The sequence below is a fragment of the Caretta caretta genome, chromosome 1, assembly GCF_965140235.1.
Source record: "Caretta caretta isolate rCarCar2 chromosome 1, rCarCar1.hap1, whole genome shotgun sequence".
Lineage (NCBI taxonomy): Eukaryota > Metazoa > Chordata > Testudines > Cheloniidae > Caretta > Caretta caretta.
Window position 1 is genome coordinate 263120752 of NC_134206.1, and position 25439 is coordinate 263146190.

The 25439-nt window shown below is 45.2% G+C and overlaps 1 protein-coding gene across 1 annotated transcript in view; it reads left to right on the plus strand.

Annotated features, from left to right (window-relative positions):
• Positions 1–25439, plus strand: part of LOC125629947 (cytochrome P450 2D15) — a 34893-nt gene continuing 9454 nt past the window's right edge. Inside the window, exons 1-6 of the mRNA XM_075125984.1 lie at positions 1–111; positions 1436–1607; positions 2083–2235; positions 2536–2696; positions 4267–4440; positions 24207–24352. Of these exons, the coding sequence (XP_074982085.1) occupies positions 1–111; positions 1436–1607; positions 2083–2235; positions 2536–2696; positions 4267–4440; positions 24207–24352 (917 nt within the window). The remainder of the gene's footprint in view (positions 112–1435; positions 1608–2082; positions 2236–2535; positions 2697–4266; positions 4441–24206; positions 24353–25439) is intronic.

The window sequence follows — 25439 nt, forward strand, 5'->3', positions numbered from 1 at the left end:
ATGAAGCGCAGAAAGAGATGGAACAACTACCCCCCGGGGCCTGTCTCCTTCCCTTTCATTGGGAACTTGCTGCAGATCAATTTCCAATGTCCTCGCCTTGCCTTAACAGAGGTAAGTGCCAGAGGGACAGATGCCTTTCACTGACTGGCAGAGAGGGTTGGTGAATAGCAGCCATGCCAGATCAGTTTCTGGTTCTTGTGTGGCAGCTGAACTGCACCTATTATTTACTGCATTGCAGGAAGATTTCAATCTATAAAAGGAGAAAAGCTAAACAGAATAAAAGCAAGGCAAAAAAAAATCACCAATTTTCATCATATGAACTTGTGACATCCCCCTCTCACTGTAGGTGGGTGGTTAATTGTTGATCAGTAATACATTATGGAACCATATGTACATCAAAACTGTAAACCAGTTTGCATCGTTCACTATACTTGTTAAAGTAAATGTTAACATAAAGAAAGCATTTGCACTAGTTTACACTACTCTAATAGTTGAGAAAGCAGCCATGTAAGTGCCTTATTCCTCATTTGGGCCCTTAAACTAGGACTTGGACGCACCCTCCCAAGGGGTGTGTGTAAATTGGAGAATTACAGCACTTTAGCAATGGGTCCCATACACAGCTGTACAGTAGAGCTGGTGGGAATGTCTTCATTGAACCGGTTTTTAGACCAGAAATGCTGGTTTTGATGACTATTCCCCGGGGGTGGCCTTTTGAAGGGAAAATGTGTTGACTTTGGAAAATGTTTGTTTCCGAGTTCTTCATTTCTAATTATTTTTATATTATTTCGTAACACATCAGTAGCAGGACTATTCAGAGCGCTATTACCACTGACATGTTATGGATAAAATGTAATTCTATGCAAATAAAAAAGCCTCATGTAACAAAACAGCATTAGAATCCAAACGTCCAGATTTCAAAATGACATTTTGAAACAAAAACTTTCCAAAACAGAACTTTTTTGGAAATTTCTATGTCTGGGAAATTTGTTTTCATTCTGATTCTAACTGGAAACAAATTTCAAAATGTCAAAATTTCCCGCTATCTGGAAATTGAGTTTTGACCAGGCTAATGGAAAGCTGAGTATTGGTGCAGCGAGACAGTACTTTGAAACCCAACAATGTTCTTTATGGACAAATAGCAGTTGGGAAATGAAAGTGGCCAGGAAGAGGGACACTGTTTGCCTTTCCACCCAAATCCGCACGGCATGGTATGAGAACGTGGTGCTGAGCTAGATCCCTCGTACCAGAATTGGGCATATTCCCTCTTGGGTCGACAGCCTTGCAGGGATTAAGCACTCTGCAGTCAAAGCCCCTGTGCCCTCTGCCTGCCACAGACTATGCTACAGTGTCTCTCATTTTAAGCTACAGCCTTTGTAGCTGTTTTTAATTTTTAATCCTGTTTTTCTTTTTTTCTCTTTTCTCTCTTACTTGACAGCCCACTGAGAAGTTTGGAAAGATCTTCTCTCTTCAGGTTGGATGGAAAAATGTGGTCGTGCTGAATGGGTTAGAAGCTGTAAAGGAAGCATTAGTCCAGAGATCAGAGGACTTTGCTGATCGACCACCCTTTTCTTTATTTGACCATTTGGGCTATAGAAAAAACTGTGAAGGTAAGTGTCCCTCGAGCAGTTAAAGCTTCTCATAGTCCTGGGCAAATTTCCCATCTCCTCCATGCACATCAGTTCTTGGGGAGCACAAACAACATGGCTCTGCTTTTCAGCAAAATGGATGCCACCAGCAAGAGCCTCAAAGGCCATCTGGCATTATAAACTTTATTTGAAAACCTGTTTCACAGACAGCCCCTAGAGTCACAAAAACCGGAAGTACCAGGAAGTCTGGCCCATGGAGCGGTGTTGGGAACTATTGCTCTAGCTCACACAGCTTCCCAAGGGACCCAAGCCCATTTCTCCCCACAAGTATCACTGTCGTGAGCCATGTGTACAGTGGCACAGTTAACGGGGAAATAATTAACTAAAAAGAGTAAATCAATACAACAAAACCAACCCTTTTCCATTTATTAAAGCAGCAGGGAGGGGTGGGGGGAACAGGTGGCTATGTGACTAGTATTTCTTTGAAACCCTGCAGGGATAATGATGGCAAGGTATGGCCGTGGCTGGAAGGAGCTGAGGAGATTCACACTCTCCACCTTGAGGAATTTTGGGCTGGGGAAGAAATCCCTGGATCAGCGCGTGACTGAGGAAGCTGGATATCTATGCTCTGCGTTCAGTTCTAAAGATGGTATGTTTGGGAGAGTGGAAACTCTCATATCTCTAGTCATAAAGCAGGGAAGGGGGGTGCTCTCAAGAGTAGGGTACATGGAGCTGGAGGGAAGAGCAATTCTAGAGGAGGAGGAAGAGAGGTTTCCATGTGAAGATGATCCAGCCACTGTGGAGGGGATTCAGCTAAATAGCAAGGTGCAGTGCATTTCCCACTTCCTGTGATGTTGGAGGGTCTCGTTGAGTACATCCCCATGTAGCAGCAGGCTGCGATCCTGGTGTGCCTCCTAATTTCCTGGGTTGGTTCCTGTATCTTTTTCAGGCCATTCTTTCAATCCACGCTTCCTCATAAACAGTGCCGTCGGCAATGTGATGTGCTCCCTCACTTTTGGCAACCGCTTTGAGTACAACAATGAGAAATTCCTGAGGATGCTACATCTGATAGAGGAGGCTTTCAATATAGGAGCTGGAATCATGTCCCAGGTAGCCCACAAAAATCTGATTGTCAGTAAAGATGAAACCTCTTAGTTGCCTGGGTGGGTCCGAGGGGGATGAAGAGCTCACACTCCATACGGTGTTTTAGACAAAGGTGCCGTGGTGCTTTTGATGCAGGGATTATGAACCAGTTTGTATAAAACAGAAATCTCCTGAAACCCGTCAAATGCTTTCTGGCTAGGGTTTGCACATGGCTATTTCCCTTGTGTTCCTCTGCATTTTCTAGAGGCAGCTGGGGCAGGAAGTGGGACTGCTGAAATGCCTGGAGATAGGTTGGTCTCTTCGGCTTTGTCTACACTGGCACGTGAAAGACAAAACTTTTGTCAGTCAGAGGTGTTAACAAAACATCCCCCAAAAGACAAAAGTTTTGTCGACGACAAGTGTTGGTGTGAACAGCGCTTTGTCAGCAGGAGTGTGTCCTGCCAACAACACTAATGCCACTCTTTGGGGGTGGAAGTTTTCTGTCGGCAAGAGACCTCTCTCCCACCGACAAACAGCAGCTACACTGCACGCCTCTAGCGTGACGCTCAAAGCTGCGTAGTGTAGACATAGCCTTAGTATTTCTTGGTCAACAAGAGATGTGTACAGGAAATTCTAAGGAGGGCTTGTTATCGGGAGATTTCCAGCCCAGTTTGGATGAACTGATGGCCTGGGATAGTTTAGAGAAGTTTCCTAATTTGTAAGGGTTTTTCTGAACAGAACATCTAAAACTTAAAACAACAACAACAACAAAACCAACCCCCGACTTCAATGCTTTTCAATACAGTAAGAGAACTCTGTGAATATTTTTAGGGAAGGAAGGCATCCAGAACCTCCCACCTTCTCCCAACTGGGAACACAAGTGACTTTGCTCTATGTGATCTTTGCAAGAAGCTGACTTTCAGACTGGATCTTACTACTATCTTCTATATCACACACACATTCTTACAAAAGAATTAACTATCCCATTAGTACAACCAAGATCAGGGAATGGCGAGTGAGAGACTTTCCTCTCCTCCAGAAAACCAGCCCTTCAAGGGAACTCCGCCTTACAGGCCCTTGGCCATCACACTCAATAGATAGATCAGAAGAAAAAAAAAAAGGTATATGAGCCCAGCCCATAAGAGTCAGTGACATTTATCCTGAGTAAGGACTGCAGCATCAGGGCCAGTATTTGTAACATTTAAAATCTCCCTAGAGCCTTGAAACAATAAGAAAAGTCTCAACAGTAATCTTTCCCCTGTCCCTCCATTCTTTCACTGTCCTCCTGTTGCCACTGTCATGTGGATGGGAGGCTAGGAACAGCCCGTAACAGAATGAGTCTGAACTGAGGAGGGTGTTTACTCACAGGGGCAGTTAGTCAGATGGCTAACTTACATGCAGACAATGTTGGTCAGAACACATTGTATTGCATGGTGGAGGGAGCAAGGTAGGGAGCTCCAAAACATTTACCCAGTGTGAAGTCGGGGAGCTGGCCTGTTGGGAACATTCCATCCCAGTTCCATTTCTTCCCCCGCCGAGTATCTGAGAACTGCCTTTCTTATCTAATGCTTTTCCTCTCCTGTCTCTTCCGTCCTAGATTCTGAACATGATGCCTTGGTTGTTGTATATTCCTGGGCCTCATCATAACATCTTCCAACCCTATGCTGATAGCTTTGACATCCTAAGAGAGATTGTGAAGAAGCACAAGGAGACCCGGGATCCAGGCTTTACCAGAGACTTCATTGATGCTTTTCTGGAGGAGATAGAAAAGGTAGGAGGAGACAGACATGGATCCATATTTTGCTGTTTGGATATGTGTGGTTGTGATGGAACAACCTGTCAGTTATGCTGAGACCTGGACCCTGCAGGTCCTTTCACCAGAGTGTTGCCGGCACCCAGTGCCAGAGGCGAACAATAGCAAGGTTCGTTGCCCGGTGTGCGTCACCCAATAATCACAATGGGGTGGAGAAGCAGAAAAGTTTATTTGAAGCTGCAAAGAAGGTACAGGGAGAATAGAATTTTAAATCCTGCACACAGAGCAGGAAGTTACACAGGTTTTTATATATATTTTTTTAGCATATTTATTTAATAGCAAGCTGCCCTAAGTATTTATATAGTTACTAGCTAGTTTTTTTTTTTTGTATTATTTGTTAAACCATATATAAAGCTGCTTTATTCAGCATTGTTTTTTTATATTTGCTTTGTTTGGCCTTGTTTAGTTTCAGGCAGTTTGACTTTGCAACATATTGTTGCAGATTTTTAGCATAACTGCTGCGAGTGCCTTCAGGCGGGGGGGCCAAGGACACTTGGGCCTAGTGCGAGGGGGCATCATCAACACTCGTGGTCTTCCATTCTCTCGAGTTACCTAGTGGCCATGCCCCAGTGTCCCCAACAACTCCCGCCTTTGAGAACACTCAACAGCCTTGGCTCTGAGTTTTTTCACTTGGGCTACTTATTTTTTTACAATAGGATTTTGCATAAGCACTTTGTGAAAGCCCTGAAGAGAATGACTTATTAACTTTTGCAAAAGGGCCCTGACACATGAGACTGCACAGCATAATACCAGTAATACAAGCAATACAGAAAAAAGAAATTTTAATAACAGGCTAAATAAACCACCAAGCCAAAACGACAAACCCCAGCCTGAAAACAAGGTTTGCAACCAATTGCTCTCGGGGCAGTATAGGCAACCTGTGCTCTGGCTCGGGCATGGGCCTTAGGCTGTACCATCTTTTTATAGATTTTATCATTGCTATTATTTATATATACATAACATTGGGGCCTGACGAGGGCACAAACCCCTTCTTGGGATGCCAAGAGATAGTCCAAAGCCAGCCTGTTTTGGAGGGAAAAGGTCCTGAGCTGCTGTACCTTTTTTTATTTAATGTTTTTATTGCTGACTCTAAATTATTAACCAAGTTTTTTAACTTTAAGGCAACTTTCTCAAGTACCATTTGCAGCCTTACAGTATAGCGGCCTATGCATGCCATGGCTGGCCCAGTAAACAGTGGTGATATTCTCAGTACAGAGCACCCTACAAGCTTCTGGGTTGTGAGGGGATTTTTTATATTGCCTTTTAATGCTGTAGTCAGTCGCCGCAGGGTCTTTTTTTGTGACTTAACAGAGGTATTTTGGGCATTTCTAATCTTGCCTTTGGGCAGTGTGGCAGTTATTGACAGATGAGGAACTTCATGAGCTATATAAGAGCTATCTGTTCCGTTGGCTGGCAGCACCTTGTAAGCCTTTTGACCACATACAAAACAGTGACCCTATAGGGCCCAGTAAGGACTGTTTTTTAAGGGGATTCCTGGGATAATTAAGGCTGCTTTGGCTGCTTTTTTAAACAGTTTATATGCCCCTAAGAGGGCATCCCATTTTTTTGATCGGGTACAAGTGGGGGTGTTTCTAATTGTGCTGTTTAAATTACACTTGCCATAGAGACTACTACAAACCCACCATTGGCTTGCTACATTGGAGATATTAACTGGACGGCAAGTTATATTTCTAAACCTTTTTTCTGTGGTAAGATTATTTGTAAGAGTTTTTTTAAAAGGGGAGGAACCATTACACCCACACAGCTGACCTTTTTTTTTGGTCTTTATTTAATACTTATTAGCCCATTGTGTAATAACACAGGAGCTCTTTCCCACAGGACGCCCATAGTGATTAAATTGGTTTCGGGTAAAACATAACACGCCCTCAGTGAGTACTGCAACTGAATACTCCTGGTCTTGATAGGTGGCTTGCTGTAAAGAGGTCTTGTTCCAGAACGGCGAGTCCGTTCTTTCCTGCTCTTTGGTGGCGGCTAATTCTGCTAGGGTCAGGGGCAGCATGTCAAGGGGCATTCCCGTTTTGGGGGACAGTGGAGTTGGAGCACATACCCAGCAATCAGTCTGGTTTGTTAAAGTAGCAACATGGTGCACAAGCGAAACAATGGAGTTATGCTCCCGATATGCACAGTTTGGAAATAACAGTACAGAGAATAACAACGTTACCCAATTAATTATTACCAGAGTCTTCCCAACCCAGGGTCTCCAGTACCTGGGTGGGCCCATTTTCGCGTTAAGGTGCCCGCTATTTGTGTCTTTTAAACAGTAGCTTTAGCCCGAGATCGTCACTAGATGAGGAGTCAGCAGGTTGGACGGTTCACTGTTCTGCTGACGTGGGGGCGGGTACTGCCTTCAGACGAGAGTGATGGATCCAGTTCTTGTGTCCCTCAACCTTTGCTGCTGTATGGGAGATCAGCAGGACGGTATAGGGCCCTTTCCACTTTTCCTGGAGAGGCTCATCTTTCCAGGTACGAACAAGCACGGAGTCACCAGGCTGTAAGGAGTGGACGGGAGAGTCCAAGGGGAGAGGCTGGGAATCCTTGTATACCTGTGAAGACACAAGAGAACAGCAGACAGGGAACACATATACTGAGACAAAAAGCCATTACCCAGCTCCCATTCCCCTGACAGAACCGGGGTGCCATTCATAGGCCATGCCCTTCCAAACATAATTTCAAAGGGACTAAGCCCTAATCTACCCTTTGGGAGAACGCGGATATGGAGTAGGACGAGGGGCAAAGCATCAGGCCATCGCAGTGAGGCTTTTTGGCACACTTTTGAGAGATGTCGTTTAAGGGTCTGATTGGTACGCTCCACTACACCACTGGCTTGCGGTCTCCAGGGCGTATGGAGTTCCCAGGGGATCTGTAAGGCATCTGAGATGCTTTGGATGATTTTTGACGTGAAGTGTGTCCCGTTGTCAGATTCCATCCACCAGGGGAGTCCAAAGCGAGGAATGATCTCCTTAACAAACTTGAGGGCCACTGTTCTGGCAGTGCAGTTACAGCATGGGAAGGCTTCTGGCCATCCGGTGAACCGATCCGCTATGACAAGGAGATATTTGAACCCTTGGATCCGGGGAAACTCAGTAAAGTCTATTTGCCACATTTGTCTGGGGCCCGGAGTGGGTTCCAGGGCAGCTGGTGGCACAGGATGTCCTGGTCGGGGGTTATTCTTTTGGCAGACTAAGCAGTCTGCCTGTACCTGGGCAGCCAGGGGTCAGAGTCCAGAAGTGATAAAGTATTTTCCCATTAGTTGGATAAGTGCTTTCCTGCCAGCATGAGTGGTTTGATGTAGTTTTTGCAGCACCGGCCGAATCAGGCCCTTTGGTAGGAGGACCTTCCCTTCTGAGGAATGGAGCCATCCCTCCTTTTCCCGGAGACCGAGTTTGTCAGTTAGCTGTCTCTCCTCCCCAGAGTACTGGAAGCTCCCCTACTGATGGGATAAGGGCATGCATATGGGCGTTCTCAGTCTGAGGGGATGGCAGGATTGCAGCATGCTTAGCCTCTCTATCTGCCCGGGCGTTACCTCTGGCCACATCTTGATCTTCCCTTTGATGGGCTTTACAGTGTACCACCGCCACTTCCAAGGGAAGTTGTATGGCTTCTAGGAGCCGGAGGATTTGGGGCCCGTACTTGACTGGGGGGCCTTGGGCTGTCAGCATTCCCCTTTGCTTCCATAGGCCAGCATGAGCATGCAGCACACCAAAAGCATACTTTGAATCAGTAAAAATGTTGACCCGCTTTCCTTTTGACAGTTCAAGTGCACGGGTCAGGGCTATTTGTTCGGCAAGCTGGGCAGAGGTCCCAGCAGGCAAACCTTCAGCTTCCACAGTGTCATGGAGGGTCACAACAGCATAACCCGCCCTCCTTTGCCCATCTATTACAGTACTGCTACCATCAGTGTACCACTCATAATCTGCATTTGGGAGGGGTACATCCTTTAAATCCGGATGGCTGGAGTACTGGACATCTATGATCTCTGAACAGTCATGTTTCTGTTCCTCTGTTTCTGGCAAGAGGGTGGCTGGGTTAAGGGAGGGGCAAGGCTGTAAGGTGACTTCAGAGTTCTCTAACAGCTTAGCCTGATACCGAGCAATCCGAGCCTGGGTGAGCCAGAGCCCACCCTTTGCATTCAATAAGGCTCGGACCATATGGGGAGTATAGATTTGCATAATCCCTCCCAATGTTAGCTTTTCGGCTTCCTCAAGCACTAGGGCAGTAGCTGCAAGTGCCCGTAAACATGCCGGCCAACCCTTTGCAACCTGATCCAGTTGCTTAGAAAAATAAGCCACGTCTCCATGCTCCTAACAGCTGTGTGAGCACTTCTAGGGCCACCCCGTTTTGTTTATGTACATACAACTGAAACGGCTTAGAGAGATCCGGCAGGCCCAGAGTCGGGGCTTCCATTAACTGTTTTTTAAAAATTTTAAATGCCCTGTCAGCCTCTAGGGTCCAATAGAAGGGGTCATAATTTGCTCCTTTTACACAGCCGTACAGGGGTTTAGCCCATAGTCCAAACTCTGGGATCCATATTCTGCAAAAGCCTGCCATACCCAGAAATGCCCTGAGCCGCTTACAATTACTTGGGGTAGGAACTTGACAGATAGCTTCCTTCCTTTCGTTTGAAAGCTGACGCTCCCCTTGCCGTATGTGGAACCCGAGGTACTAGTACTTCGTGCTAGCCGATATCCCCGGAGTCCAATAAAATTCAGGAGGCTCACGGTGGCTTTAAGGCAGGGGGTTTGGCCCACAGTGGCATTTAACAAATCATTTACATACTGCAGAAGGAGGGCCTTTTTATTATCCCACTCCTCTAGGTCCCTGGCCAGAGCCTGACCAAAGAGGGTGGGGGAGAAGATCTCCTGTGACGGGGTGGCAACTGGGATGGTAAAGAAAGCATCTTTCAGATCGAGGACTGAAAAATGGGTATACTGTCCCCCTGTAGAAGCCAATAAGGTATACGGGTTAGGGACAAGAGGGTGCAGAGTCTTAACCCGTTCATTGACTGCCCTTAGGTCCTGTACCAGCCAATACATGCCATCAGACTTCCGTACGGGTATAATGGGAGTGTTCCAGGCTGACTGACATTCCCAGAGAATACCATACATTAGGAATTGATTTATAGGTTTTTGTAAACCTTCTTTGGCTTCCCTCTTGATTGGATACTGTTTTACTTGCACTGGGCCTTTCCCTGGTATGAGCTGAATAGTAATGGGGGTCTGGTGGGTGGCCTTTCTGGGATCCCTGATGCCCACACGAGGGGGTACACCTGGTCTTCCCACAGGCTCCATTCTGGGGCTTGCATGGCTGAGGGCTCAACTGCAAGGGTCATGATCCATGCATTCTCAGGGGGTAAGGTAAGGGTTATTTCATCCTCAGTAAAATGCAGGGTGGCACCGAGGTGACAAAGCAGATCCCGTCCCAGCAGAGGTGTTGGACACTCAGGGAGGTATACCAGCTTGTGGGGTATAGTTCGGTTTCCCAAAGCGCATTCTGCTGGGGCATACACTGGGCACTTGGTGTCTCTGCCTGTGGCTCCCACCACGGTAAGGGAATCTGCTACTGGCAACTGAAGGGGTCGATTTACGGCAGTTCATGCCACTCTAGAGTCCACTAAAAAATCTATTTCTGAGCTTCTCACCCGCATCTTTACTCAGGGTTCCGCGGGTAGGGTGGTCCGTCTCCCCTGACACCCCTATTCCTGCTCCGCCATCGCCATCATAGAGGCACACCCCTTTTCTTTCCTTTTTGGGCACTCATTTTTTCAGTGTCCCTCTTGTCGACACAAGGCACACTGGTTGCAACCCAGTTGTCTCTCCTGCGAGCCCAGACGTTCGTGTCCACGGCCCCTTCCTCCTCGGCCATTTCCCTTAGTGCCGGCCTGTACCGCTGTTACCATCAGTCTCACTTGCTTTCTCTCCTTCTATGTCTCTCTCAGACTATAAGCTTGGTTTGCAGTTTCTAAGATTTGTGCCATGATCATGCCCATTAAATTCTTTTTTTTTGTAACTTTTTTTTAATATTAGGGGCTGCTTTGCTTGTAAAAATTCCCTTAATAATTGATTCAGTTGCCTGATCAGTTGCCTGCGTTAGTGTTCTGTTGAATTGTGTCCTGAATATGCTGTAGAAAGGCCCCTGGGCTTTCTTTTAAATCCTGCATTACTTTATATGGCTTTGCCCAATTATTATGTCGGACAGCCAAGTGATGGAGTCCATGCAAAAGCAACTCCTTATAGGAGGTAAGGCGGGTCATATCCCCAGGATTATTTGGATCCCACCTGGGGTCTGCTCGGGGGACTTGTTCATCCGGGTCAGGGACATTAATACGATCCCAGTCGTACCGTTTCTGCGCCTCCTCCCTTGCCTTGGACACAACCTGTTGTCTTTCAACCTCAGACAACAGGGTTCGCAGGAGGATGTTACAATCATCCCAGTCCGGCTTGTGGCTGCTACGACATCCCTCAAAAACTGAAATAAACTTGCTTGGGTTGGTGGAAAACTCTCCTGCCTGTGCTTTGAAAGCAGCCAAATCCATTAAAGGGCACATGAGTATAAACTTGCATAGTCGTGGCCGGACGCCTATCCGATCCAGACCGGGCGACTTTAGTTTCGGTGATTAAGGGGTATAAGCCAACCATTGGGGACTTACAAGGTGTGAGTGTAGGGGCCGAAGGGGACACCGGCTCTGCCATTACAGTGAGGGTGGGGGTCTGGGGACTAACATTAGCTGTTACCGAACCAGTCGGAGTCAGATTACAGTGCTGTAAAATATCTGGTTGAGTACATAAAGCCAAAAACAAATGTGCATACATATGTTCATTTTATTTCCTTGTTTTTTGACAGAACAGGAGTAACTGGAGGATCGTGTTGTAATTAATTGACCCACCTGGTGGCCACCACTCCTGGTCCTCTAGTTGATATTGAGGCCAGTTAACTGTACAGAATTGTTTTAATTGACTCTTAGTCATTGGATCCGCACCAAATACCTTCCAGTTTGCTAGAATGCACTCTAGGGGCGTACACCATGCCCTAACCCCTGAGCTCTGTCCCTGTCCCATACCTACAGGGTAACTCTGGGCGTCCCCAGGTTCCAACAGAGCATACAATCCAGATTTCAAAAGGTTCCTACCTTATCCAAGGGACCGGTTCCTCACCGTCGTCCACAGCTGCTTCTCCACTATATGAGTGCGTTGCACCGTTGTGCCCTCCGGGGTCGATCAAATCGCGTCTCCTCTGAGGCCCCCAATGAACTCACCGGTGTGCGGTAGGCGTCGGTTCTCACCGCAATCCTCGACCTCCAGGAGGGGTCCGGGCAAGGCTAAATAGCAGCCTCGTCGCCCACCCAGGGACGCCAAAAGCGGTTGCCGGCACTCAGTGCCAGAGGCGAACAACAGCAAGGTTCGTTGCCTGGTGTGCGTCACCCAATAATCACAACGGGGTGGAGAAGCAGAAAAGTTTATTTGCAGCTGCAAAGAAGGTACAGGGAGAATAGAATCTCAAATCCTGCACCCAGAGCAGGAAGTTACACAGGCTTTTATACATTTTTTTTTAGCATATGTATTTAATAGCAAGCTGCCCTAAGTATTTATATAGCCAGCCAATTCAGTTACCAGCTAGTTTTTTTGTTTTTTGTACCATTTGTTAAACCATATATAAAGCTGCTTTATTCAGCATTGTTTTTTTATATTTGCTTTGTTTGGCCTTGTTTAGTTTCAGGCAGTTTGACTTTGCAACATATTGTTGCAGATTTTTAGCATAACTGCTGCGAGTGCCTTCAGGCCAGGGGGCCAAGGACACTTGGGCCTAGTACGCATAACTGCTGCGAGTGCCTCCAGGCTGGGGGGGGGGCGGGGGGCAAGGACACTTGGGCCTACTACGAGAGGGCTTCCTCGACACTCGTGGTCTTCCATTCCCTCAAGTTACCTAGTGGCCATGCCCCAGTGTCCCCAACACGAGTGCATGCAGCAAAGAGCACAAAGCTGTTGCTCTCCAGTGCAAGTAGAGGCAACATGTAGGCACACACATGCAAAAGCACTAAGTGAGTGGAATTAGATCTCGAGATCCTCGTACACCTACCCCCTTACACTCAAGGGCACATGGAAAAGAAAAGTTCAGGATGTCTAAGGAGGCCTTGGTTTAAGTGTAACCTCATCTCACAAATGCGGTGCTTAGTTATTTAACAATTCACCTTATCTTCCCTGCCTCTGATTTATCTCGGTTCCAATAGCACTTCACTCCCAGTGGAGTGGTATATGGCATGTGTGAGAAAATGCCAATCAAAATGCAGTTCGAGGTCATTATTCACAGTGAGGTAGCCCCCTCAGCTCCAAGGCAGGATCAAGGCCCCACTGTGCTGAGTGCTGTACGGATACACTAGTAGACACAGTCCTGGCCCCGCAGACGTTAGAGTATAATTTGCTCTATTCTGTGTGATCCCTTTCACATTATTTACTGGCCTATGTGTAAGGGGACTGTTGCCCCCTTACTAACATTCAGTGGGGCGTTTTAGTTGCTAGCTCCCAGTACTAAAAGGGGGAAGGGTTGATGGGGAATCAGGACCCTGAGACTGCCAGTCCCTAGGAGCAATGGAGAGAGGCCAATGCTCCAGGTCAGCCTGAATGACAGGGCGGGCAGGCTAATCAGGAGGCCAGGGAGGTCCCGTCCTCCATGTGAGCTGGAATTGCCTTGGTCAGAAAGAGTGGGGCCGAGCTAAGGAGAAAGCAGGGGCCCAAGCTGAGCTGTGGAGCAGAGCTGTGCCAGATCCAGAGGGACCAGAAAAGCAGGCCAGAGAGAGCAGACCCTGTCCTGGGAGCAGAGCTGCAACCCCAAAGCCAGAGGCACAGCCCAGAGAGAGCAGACTTGCCCTGGGAGGAGAGCTGCAGCAACCAGAGCCAGAGGGGCCAGAAAAGCAGCCCACGAAGCAGGTCAGTGCTGGGAGCCCAGTCACAGAGCAGCCTGAAGAGCAGACCTGTCCTGGGAGGAGAGCTGTAGCAACCAGAGCCAGAGGGGCCAGAGAAGAAGCCCAGGGAGCTGGAGGAAGAGTGGAGCTGGAGCTAAGACAGAGTGGAGCCGGAGCTGGGGCTGGAGCCGTCCGGAACCGGGTGTCATGAGCAGCTAGGGAGAGCGAGGGGGGACCCTGGGCAGTGGGCCCAGCACAGGGAGACGCCTCAGCCAGGAGGCTCTGCAGGCCAGACTTGGAGGGGGGATTGGTAACCCTGACAGGGCGGGGGCAACGCTGGGAAGAAGGGCCCTGCCACCTAGAGCCTGAGAGCATGCGGTCACCACCAGAGCGAGTGTCCAACCCACAGCATCCCTGCAGCACAGCCAGGGCCTGAGAAGGAGGCCTGGGACTTACAAGGACAGACTGTGAACTGCCTGGACATTCCAGAGACACTGTTTGTGATGTTCCCTGCCACAGAGCGGGGTGATGTGTTTCCTTTAACCTTTCCCATTTTCCCTTATTCTTTTTAAAATTAATTGTTGATTAAATAACTTGCATTTGCTTCCAATTGTATGTAATGATCAGTGGGTCAGAGAAGTGCCAAGTGCAGAGAGAGTACCCCGGAGTGGGGACACCCTAGCCCCTGTCCTAGGTGACCACAGCAGCGATGGGGGTTGAGCCCCCTGGGAATCCTGGGCCAAGCCTTGCTGGGGTTATAAGGACTCTGCCAGACAGGAGAGTGGAAGGGGAGTCCTCAAGGGCAGGGAGGCCACTGGGTAAAGGAAGTGGGAGTGAGGACTCAGATCCTTTCGCTAGCCCACTTCACCGGGGTAGTGCAGAAGCCAGGAAAGTTCCCCACAATAGCGGGACTATTCCCCCGCTTACAAAATTGGCATCATGAACAGGATTCTATCCACAGGGTCCACCCCACTGGTTTACTGGTTGAGTTCTGGTAGCACTGTCCAGACCTGGTCAAGAACCCTATCATGTCTGGAATTGAAGAACTACGGGCCCAGTTTGCTGAACTTCAGAGCAGATTGTCAGACCAAGCTGAGGCATTACAACAAGCTAGAACAGAGCAGAGAGAAGGCTTATCACTGGCTTAGGCGGTAATAGACCAACAGGCAGCAGAAGCTAAGAAACCCCCTACTATTTATGTCCCATGGAAGCAGAAGGTCACAGAGTTTGGTGGCTTCCCGACAAGATCAGGAGACATTACGGTAGAGGAGTGGGTCAAGTCTGTGAAGGCAGCCCTGTGTGTGCTAAGAGTACCTGAAGAAGATCAAGTAGACTTCGTAGAGGAGCACCTCAAGGGGCAGGCCAAGGCCACAGTAAAGTTCATGGTAATGTCAGACAAAAAAGATGTGGAAAAGGTATTTGAACTTCTAGAAGTGTATGGAGACAAGGTACCTATTGGAACCCGACTAAAGGAGTTCTTCGAGTGAAAGCAGGAGCCCGGTGAAACTATCCAGGCATATGCATATGACCTCCAGGAGAGTATGAGCAAAGTAGAGCAGCGAGACCCTCAACGAGTTCCAGACCCAGATGTGGTTCTGAAAGAGCAGTTAGTGCTGGGGCTCCAGGATGATTCCCTCTGCTGCAAAATGAAAAGGAAGTTTAAGGAAGAGCCCAGTGAGAAGTTCCATGAACTCATGCAGGCTGCCATTATATGGTCAGAAGAAGAGGAAGTTCCTGTGACAGAGACAGCCAAGCCTAATCCCCATACACAAAGTGGGGGCCTAGTGAATGCAGCTGCTGGGGAAAAGGCCCTGCCCCAAACACAGTTAACACTGGAAAGTTTAAGTGAGGCTGTCCAAAAACTGTCGGTCCAACAGGAGGAGATGATAAAAGTGATGACTGAGTTAATGAAAGAAAAAAATCCCATTAGTATGTCAAAGTATCCAAGGGCACCGGGATCCCGAAGAGCCCCACTAAAGGATGAGCTGGGAAGGTACATCTGTTACACTTGTGAAAGGCCAGGGCATACTAGCCGGGAATGTCCACTAAGAAAGAGAACAGAGTCCCAGGCACTGAAAACCAATGGGGCACCAGGAGCGAGTGGTCCATCTACAGTAGAAGGCCAAGCAGTGGCAGAAGGATTCCTAGGCCTCTCCTTGGTGGAAAATCACTCTGCATACAGTGTTGAAAGGAATGTGGGCAATGCCAGCATATCTAGTGACTTCTGTAAGCGAGCATTTGGAGACTGTCTAGCTGCTGAAGTATGCATAGCAGGGGTGAAGACCAGATGTTTGTTAGATACTGGCTCAGAAGTCACCACCATTACTGAGTCGCATTTTCAAAAATATTTGAAAGACAAGGAGCTGACCATGCACAGCACACAGTTTGTATGTCTAACAGCAGTTAATGGACTGGCAATCCCAGTGGTGGGATGCCTGGAAGCAGACATAGACTACATGGGCCAGACACTGCCAGGGAAATGCATCTTCATCCTGAAAGACAAAGACTCTGAAGGGAGCCATGTGGGAGAAGGAGTCCCAGGGATTCTAGGGATGAACATCATTAGTGAGCTGAAGGAGCTACCATTGCCAGTAGAAGGAACTAGGAGGATGAACCATCATGGACACTCTAAGAAGAATGCTGTGTTGAGTAGAGTACTGGCTCGAGCACAGAGACAAAATCATTCATTGGGCCCTGCGGGGCAGATTGGAAATGTTAAAGTGGGCAGAAAACAGAAGATTGTTATTCCTCCTCAGAGAGGGAAGGTCCTTGACGAACACTGCTGTGTATCAGAAAATACCAATAGATATCGAGCTCTTGTAGAGCCTACATCTGGGGTAAACCTACCTAATGGACTTCAGTCAGCCAATGTACTATTCCCCCACTTACACATGTGTGGCAAAGCAGCCCTACCAATACTAGTGAAATTTTAAAATCTCATCCATCCTTGGGGGTTTTTCCTGTCAGCATGCATTCCTTACCTAACTGCAGAGAGAGATGTGGCGGGAAGGTGAGAGTGAAGTTGTGATGCCCAGTGATATGACCAAGTCCAAAGGTGGCTCTGTTGCCAAGTAAACATCAATGACACTATGGAAAGAGACAAAAATCCCACATCACTAATTATAGGACATGTACTGATATAGAAGAGTTGCCAGTAGCCTTCTCTTGGCCAGGTCTCATGGCTTATAAACTAATTCTTATTTTCTTTGACTTCTCCGCTGCTTTCAGTACCACTGAATGCACATTTCTGTAACTGTGCCTCAGTGGGCCACAATTGAGAATGCCAAACTCAGGACAAACTGCTGAGAAATAGGGCAAACACAACCCAAAACTGGTGGTTGTTCTTCCATGAGATATACGAAACCAGCAACAAAAGTAAACTCCTGTTTCACCACCCTAGCTAACAAGAAGTCATAAAAGCAGTTCCCTTGGGCATTCCAGTTCTTATGTCACCACCAAAACACTGGATTTAAAGGTGAGTGGTTCTTTACAACCAGTCTCATTAAATAAAAGTTTCTTCTGAGCCCAAATGACCAGTCACACACCCAGGTTAATATATAACTCAGATTTCACCCAGAAATCATGCCGATGCAAATCCTTTAGTATGTAAAATCTAAAGGTTTATTTATAAAAAGAAAGAAAGAAAGGTGAGAGTTAAAATTGGTTAAAGGAATCAAATACATACAATAATTGCAAAGTTCTTCTTCAGGCTTGTAGCAGTGATGGAATAAACTGCTATCTTAAGTCAAGTCTTTGGCTGCTTCCAAATTATTGGAAGGTCCTCAGTTCATTGGTTAGAATTCTCCCATTAGTACAGTCCATATTCCAGAGGTTTGGCTAGGAAAGAGGCTGGAGCAGGATAGAGGCAAAATGGAGAAGTTTCCAAGCCCTTTTATCTCTTTTGCCATGTGGAGGGAATTCCATAGTTCTTACTGTGGAGAATTACAGCAGCAAGATGGTGTTTGGAGTCACATGGGCTAGACACATGTCCATGCATTTCGTCTAGTCACAGCAGGAAATTCCATTAAGTGTAGATGGACGTCTCTCATGGTCCATTGTCAGTTAAATGTTCTTTCGATGGGCCACTCCATTTGAATAGTCCCTCCAAGATGTGCTGGCTACCTACCTTGTGGGCGATACCCCAAGAGCAAATATTTCAAATCCAGGTATAGAGCCAACACTTATAACTTCAAATACAAAAATGATATATGCATACAGATAGCATAATCATAACCACAAATCATAACCTTTTCATAGACACCTCACTTGACAACCTTTGTATAAGATTTGTTGCAAATATATAACAGTGGTTGTTCTATATGGTCATATTTTAATCAGATAATGTCAGAATCCCAATGCAAAACTGATGCAGGAAGTGGTGTCCCAGACATTACTGGATGTATCACAGGGATTTCCCATTTTTGGTTCTGTATTACTACAGCTTCTAACCCAATATTAGAAGTATCAGTGTATAACAGAAATGGTTTATCAAAATCATGTTTCACAATATTGTTGAATCCCTTTACAAACCCAATCAAGGTAAAACTTGGTTAGACCAATAGTGGATTGGATCTGCTTTTGCAGCATAATTTTTGTATGTTTCATGCGATTTTGCCATAAGCTAAAGAAAATAGCTAATTTATTCATACAAGCTCTGGAAAATGTTTGGAATCCAAATAACATCAAGTCAATGTAGATATTAATGTTCTCCAAAGTGTAGGAATCTTGGCATTTAGCCACGAAAGCAATATGGTAGTGTACCACAGTTTCTCTTTTTATATAGCACATTAGATCTGTAATGTCTTTTCTCCTGAGAAAAGTTCCAAGACTGGTTACAGGCACTAGCTTTGAAATATCAGTATCACAAGGCCTTTTCACATAAAGTGTGTTCTTATGTCTCACTCTTAACATGTTCAAGGGTTTTTCCAAAAGATTAGGCACATTGTACATTTTTACAGTTGTTGGTATTGGCAACACATTAGTCACAACAGTTAACATTAGCATTAATATTAACATTAAGTTCATTACAAGTGTACATTTACAATCATTTTTGTTATGCCACGACCTTGGCTCAATATCATTGGGATTTTGGCATTTTAGGGTTAACCTGTGGCTTCAATTAGCATGACAAACTTTTCCCTTTCATCCCTCTCCAGTAGGGTTAAATCCTGAGCTCTCTTGCTTAACAGAATTCATTGGCTGGCTAGGTGTGTCTTCCCTGCTGACAGCTATGGGCAAGTCTTTCTCCCTCCATTCAGTTAAGTAATTTGCATCAACACAGACACTAGCTTGTTTACTAGTTTTTAGATTCTTAACTGTCAGGGTTCCTTCCCCACTCTGAACTCTAGGGTACAGATGTGGGGACCCACATGGAAAGACCCCCTAAGCTTATTCTTACCAGCTTAGGTTAAAAACTTCCCCAAGGTACAAACTTTGCCTTGTCCTTGAACAGTATGCTGCCACCACCAAGCGTTTTAAACAAAGAACAAGGAAAGAGACCACTTGGAGACGTCTTCCCTCAAAATATCTCCTCAAGCCCTACACCCCCTTTCCTGGGAAAGGCTTGATAATAATCCTCACCAATTTATACAGGTGAACACAGACCCAAACCCTTGGATCTTAAGAACAATGAAAAATCAATCAGACTCTTAAAAGAAGAATTTTAATTAAAGAAAAGGTAAAAGAATCACCTCTGTAACATCAGGATGGAAAATACTTTACAGGGTATTCAGATTCAAAACACAGAGGATCCCCCTCTGGGCGAAACCTTAAAGTTACAGAAAACAGGAATAAACCTCCCTCTTAACACAGGGAAAATTCACATAAAACAAAAGATAAACTAATCCGCCTTGCCTGGCTTACCTATACTGGTTGCAATATTGGAGACTTGGATTAGGATGGATTTCTGTCTGGCCTCTCTCAGTCCCAGGAGACAACAAACACGTAAATAAAGAGCACAAACAAAAGCCTTCCCCCGCAAGATTTGAAAGTATCTTGTTCCCTTATTGGTCCTTTGGGTCAGGTGCCAGCCAGGTTAGCTGAGCTTCTTAACCCTTTACAGGTAACAGGATGTTGCCTCTGGCCAAGAGGGATTTTATAGCACTGTATACAGAAAGGTGGTTACCCTTCCCTTTATATTTATGACTAACCATTACCAATTCCAAGGCTGGACTCTGTCTTAAAGAAATACCATCCATTTTCACAGCAAGTTAGACTCAAGGTCCTTTTGTCTTTTCATTACCAACCTCTGCTTCAACATGGAATCAGATGTCAAATCCACTAACAGACAACAAGACATATTCAAAGTGTCTAGAGATCAAAGTTTGCCTGCCATCCCCTGTATTCTTGAGAGATCAGCTGCACAGCTGTCCTGCTCTACAGAATCAGCTACCCAGTTTTTTCTCTGAACCTGAAATACTTACTTAAAGAATCAACATGGAGCCCTTCCTGTCCCAACATTGGCTCCCCAACAAGCTGGTTAAGCTTATAGGGCTGTTCAAACTTCCAAACAATTTTTATTTTATCTAAAACCTTCTCAAAGATATCCACACTGGGTCTTTCTGAAGCTGGGGCAGTGGATCCATACACATCTGAAAGACTCTGGCAGTTAGGAACTGAAACTACCTCAATTAAATAAGAACATAAGAAAGGCCATACTGGGTCAGACCAAAGGTCCATCCAGCCCAGTATCCTGTCTACCGACAGTGGCCAAGGCCAGGTGCCTCAGAGAGAGTGAACCTAACAGGTAATGATCAAGTGCCATCCATTTCCACTCTCTGACAAACAGAGGCTAGGGATACCATTCCTTGGCCATCCTGGCTAATAGCCATTAATGGACTTAACCTCCATGAATTTATCCAGTTCTCTTTTAAACCCTGTTATAGTCCTAGCCTTCACAACCTCCTCAGGCAAGGAGTTCCACAGGTTGACTGTGCGCTGAGTGAAGAAGAACTTCCTTTTATTTGTTTTAAACCTGCTACCCATTAATTTCATTTGGTGGCCCCTAGTTCTTATATTATGGGAACAAATAAATAACTTTTCCTTATTCACTTTCTCCACACCACTCATGATTTTATATCGCTCTGTCATATTCCCCCTTAGTCTTCTCTTTTCCAGGCTAAAAAGTCCTAGCCTCTTTAATCTCTCCTCATATGGGACCCATTCCAAACCCCTAATCATTTTAGTTGCCCTTTTCTGAACTTTTTCTAATGCCAGTATATCTTTTTTGAGATGAGGGGACCACATCTGTACGCAGTATTCAAGATGTGGGCGTACCATGGATTTATACAAGGCAATAAGATATTCTACGTCTTAGTCTCTATCCCTTTTTTAATGATTCCTAACATCCCGTTTGCTTTTTTGACTGCCACTGCACACTGCGTGGACGTCTTCAGAGAACTATCCACGATGACTCTAAGATCTTTCTCCTGATTAGTTGTAGCTAAATTAGCCCCCATCATATTGTATATATAGTTGGGGTTATTTTTTCCAACGTGCATTACTTTACATTTATCCACATTAAATTTCATTTGCGATTTTGTTGCCCAATCACTTTCACCACACCCCTCATTTGCAGCAAACTGCTTGCAAAGACTACCAGGAAGATTTTTCTCTTCAGGAATCTTTCTAAGCAACAATCCATTTTTTTCTTGCTCTACAAAAGCATTGCTCTGTGGAGCCACAACAAACTCCTTCCGAGTTTCACTTACACCCAGAATCATCTCTGACACATTAGGAGGATTTTCACATAACCCCCTTTTAGGCAATTTGATAGACTTACTAGATAAAAGGTTAGAGGCACTCCCCTTCCTTTTGCCACACACAAGCTTAGGAATCATTTCCTTCTTGTTAAAAGTTTCCACACTGCTAGTGGGTAACACAATCAAATCACCTTCATGCTTTCCTTGTGCCCTGGCTATGATATCAACCTGGTTAAACGGAGTTGTCACACCTTTACCCAGCAACACACTAGCAACAGGCAAAATAGAAGCACCAGAAGCACCTGGTCCCTGGGACTCAGTTATGACATTAACTGGATGCAAACTACTTACAATGCCATTCTCCCCAGCAGACACAAACTTAGCAACATTTCCGTCCTGGGCTTTAGTTGTATCCAGAACCAACTCTGGGACAACTGACAAATTCTCAAGTAGCATAAACTGAGAAGCATTTTCTGTCTGCTCCACAGACAAAGAACGGGAAAGAAACTTTCCCTCAGCAGGCGTGCTGCTGCTATTTAAAACTGACAAACCATTGGAAATACCCTTTCCTTTGTCCCAGCACCCATGGCTGATTTCAGATACACACCTAGAAAGTGGGACACCTTCCTTAACAGGCAGGTTGCCACTCCCAACAGATAAACTGCTGTTCTCCACATTATACTGAGATACTTTAAGCAAATCACTTCTCACTTTTTCAGGCTTACTTTCACAAACTTTACTTGCCAACAATCCATCACCCCTAAAAAATCTACCTTTTTCTTCCTCAATTAGGACTTTAACCTGACCACCAAGTTTAATCTGCTCCAGAGAAACTTTTTCCTGACCAATGAGTTCTCTCTGTGCTTTAGCTAATTTTAGATTCACTTCTGAGATACTAGACAAATACTCAGAAATTTCTTCCACATATACCCTGCTTTTCTGCACAGACAAACAGCTATCTTCCCCAGACAAACATTTGGAGAAACCCTCCATAGGCAAAAAGAAAAGGAGTACTTGTGGCACCTTAGAGACTAACCAATTTATTTGAGCATGAGCTTTCGTGAGCTACAGCTCACTTCAGCTGTATTCTTTTTGCGAATACAGACTAACATGGCTGTTACTCTGAAACCTCCATAGGCAAATCATTGTCTCTAATAGACACAAAGTCAGGATTATTTCTTTCCTGTGACTAGTTAACTCGACTGAACAAAGCTTTAATATAAACCCCAATCAAAAGATCCTTAGGCAATAACTTCCTTACACCAGCTATAATTTCATGTTTATTACCATTCTATTCATAGTGGATTCTGGCTAAAGGCAAACTTACAGGAAACTCATAGAGGATTACAATATTCACACATTTATCTGGTAAATAATCTTCCTCTTTGACAAAGACGAAAGCTTATGCTCAAATAAATTTGTTAGTCTCTAAGGTGCCACAAGTCCTCCTTTTTTTTTTTTGCAAATACAGACTAACACGGCTGCTACTCTGAAACCTTTAACTAGAGTGATGTTAAAAGTTGTAATTTGCCCTAAACAGCTTTTACCATTGATTTTTTATATTCTCTGCACAAGTTATGGGGTTACCTTCACCTGAGCTCACAGTAAAAGCATTTACATAAAAGGTGTCAGTGCTGGGGTATATTTGGTTTCACACAGACAACTGCTTAGAGTCAAACAACATACCAACATTTTTACAAACTGGATAGATTCTATCCCCATCTTTGCTGTTGAGAGGAGCTGGCTTTTCAGGATGATACAGTTTCTGCTGTTCTTCCATTGCTTTTTTGATTTGGAGCTCATGCCTGGCAGTTTCTTGTTGTATCTGGCGAACCATCTCCCCAGTAGTTTCTCCCCACCTGTTGCTTCAGCATTCTCTGTGGTGGATCCTCCTCTGCTCGTCCACTGTCTGTGGAAGTCCTAAAGCCTCTGCCCTTGCCCGCTCCCTCTACACTGTAACTCTGAGGAACCATATCTGCTTACACAGTTGCAACTTTCATCTCGAGGCTCATAACTAGCAAACCAAGCTCAGCTCTCCTGACCCATCTCTCGCTAAGGAGTCCTGTACTTCAGTCCCTCTGACATTTCTTCCGAGGTGATTTGTCCACAGTGTAAGTTTAACTTAGCTAAAAATGAGATTCTTACTTTTTTCCAAAACCCCTCTCCCATCTTCCTGCTCAGCCAGGATCATAAAATTAGGTTTCTCTATGAATCCTTCCTCTCCTCCCCCTGCACACATCCAATTTCAAATCTTGCTGCTTCTTTCTCTGCTCCACTGGTTCCTTCTTGTTTATCACATCTGATTTAAATCTCTTGTCCTTGTCTTGAAAGTCTTACACAACCCACATTATATCTTGGACATAGTCTCTTAATGCATCACCCCCATAACCTGTGGTCTTTCAATGCCTTACTCATTTAATTCTCCCACAGTTTTCTCTGTGTCTTCTTTCATGCTACTTCATACCACTGAAACACCCTCCAAATTCTGGTCTACTAAGCCATTGCCTTCTCTTCATCCAAATCCCTTCTAAAGATCCACTATTTTCTTCTTGCCCACAAGAAGTAAGTCAATGATTTTAAGCTATTAAAATATCCTTATTATATTTTCCTTTGGACTTCCCATTGCTTTTTGGTGCTTCTATGAAATCTAGTATTATGAGCCTTGAAAGTAATGCAAAAATATTTCAAATTTCATTCCCATACTTCATGAAACCTTAGTGACTCTACCTTTGATCAATGCATGCATTGCTGGTTTATTTAGCTCTTCTCAGTCAAGGAAGAATCTTGAAACTCATTCATATTTTGAATTCTAATCCCTACTAAGAAGATTTTCAGGATTGTGGGCCTGTCTCCTGCCTGCCCTATACCTTGTATAAACATGTGCACCAGTTCAAAGGGAGTGTAAAATGCTATCATTCTGATCAGGCATCCTCCTCCACTCTGCACAGGTGTCAATGATCACACCAGGTGTGGGGCAACAGGGCCTCAGACTCCTACGTCTGGAAAATGCGTTATACACTCAAATGTATGCTCCTAGCTAGTAGGGTGAATTAAATAAAAAACAACAAACCCAAGTTGTATGACAAGTCTATTGTTATTTCCTTCAGGCTAAAATGGACCCAGAGAGCACTTTCAGTGAGGACAACCTGATCTTTACAGTTTTTGACCTGTTTGGTGCCGCCACTGAAACAACCACTGTAACCCTGTGCTGGGCACTGCTGTTCATGCTTCGCTATCCTGATGTCCAAAGTAAGTGATGCAGTTTGGGAGTGCCAGAGCTTCCTCACACCTTGTACCTCCCATTGACAAGTTTCCAGTATTTTTCTACTTATAGATGCTTTTGTCTTTCGGATGTGACCTCCTGGAGTACAGTCAGTAGTATTTACTGTTGAACAGAACTACAGTAATGAGGAGGGGATAAGTCCACACAATCATCATGGAGCATTATGTGCTGAGGGGGAGAGCAAAATCTCATGAGGAGAGGGAAAGCCCTTGTTAAAGATCTCAGTATGTTCACAGAAACCCACTGCTACTGTTAAGTGCACCTTGTGTCTCCAGCAGCTCCTTGCTAAGTTTTCTCTCTCTGGCCACAAATGCTTAAGCCAAGATTCGGTAAATGACTAGCAATTTTGGGCAGCTCAGCTTTTGGGTGTTCAACTTGAGATACCTTAAAAGGACGTGATTTTCAGAGGGTGGCTACTCAGCACTTTCTGAAAATCAGGCCTCTTGTCAAAACGGGCACCTACACATTGTGTTGCTCACAAGCACTAGTCACTTTGGAAAATCTTGGCCCCTTTCACTTCCACCCCCGATCAACTTCAGGGATATATAAGAAGAAACCTTTTCTCAACTCTTTTACACAATTTCTTCTTGAAACAATTATTTCTCTAACACATAAAAAGAGAGTCTGCACTCAGATTAGTCCTAATACCACATAGGACTTAATTCAAGAAGTTCAGACACTAAGTGTCACCACCATATAAATAAGTTCAACTGCTGAAGGGAAAGAATCAAACCAAAAACTTGCACTTTCCAAGGGGGCTTTTAAAAATGAACAAGGCAGTCAAAAAGGCGCTAGAGTCAGAAGTGAGGATAGGGTAGGGTTGCTTAAGTAGCATCCTGGTTGTCCAGACCAAAGAGGTATCTGTAAAAAATACAATGGAATCCAGCCCAAGTGATGCCAGTAGAAAGGAAGGTAAAGAGGTAAACTATAACATGGAAATTAGGAGAGGTGAGAGGAAATGTAAAGAATTTATATCCAAAGACATGAAAACAAACACATTATTTCGTATATCAGAAGCAGGATGTCTGGGAGAATTGGTTGGTCCCCAGAACTACCA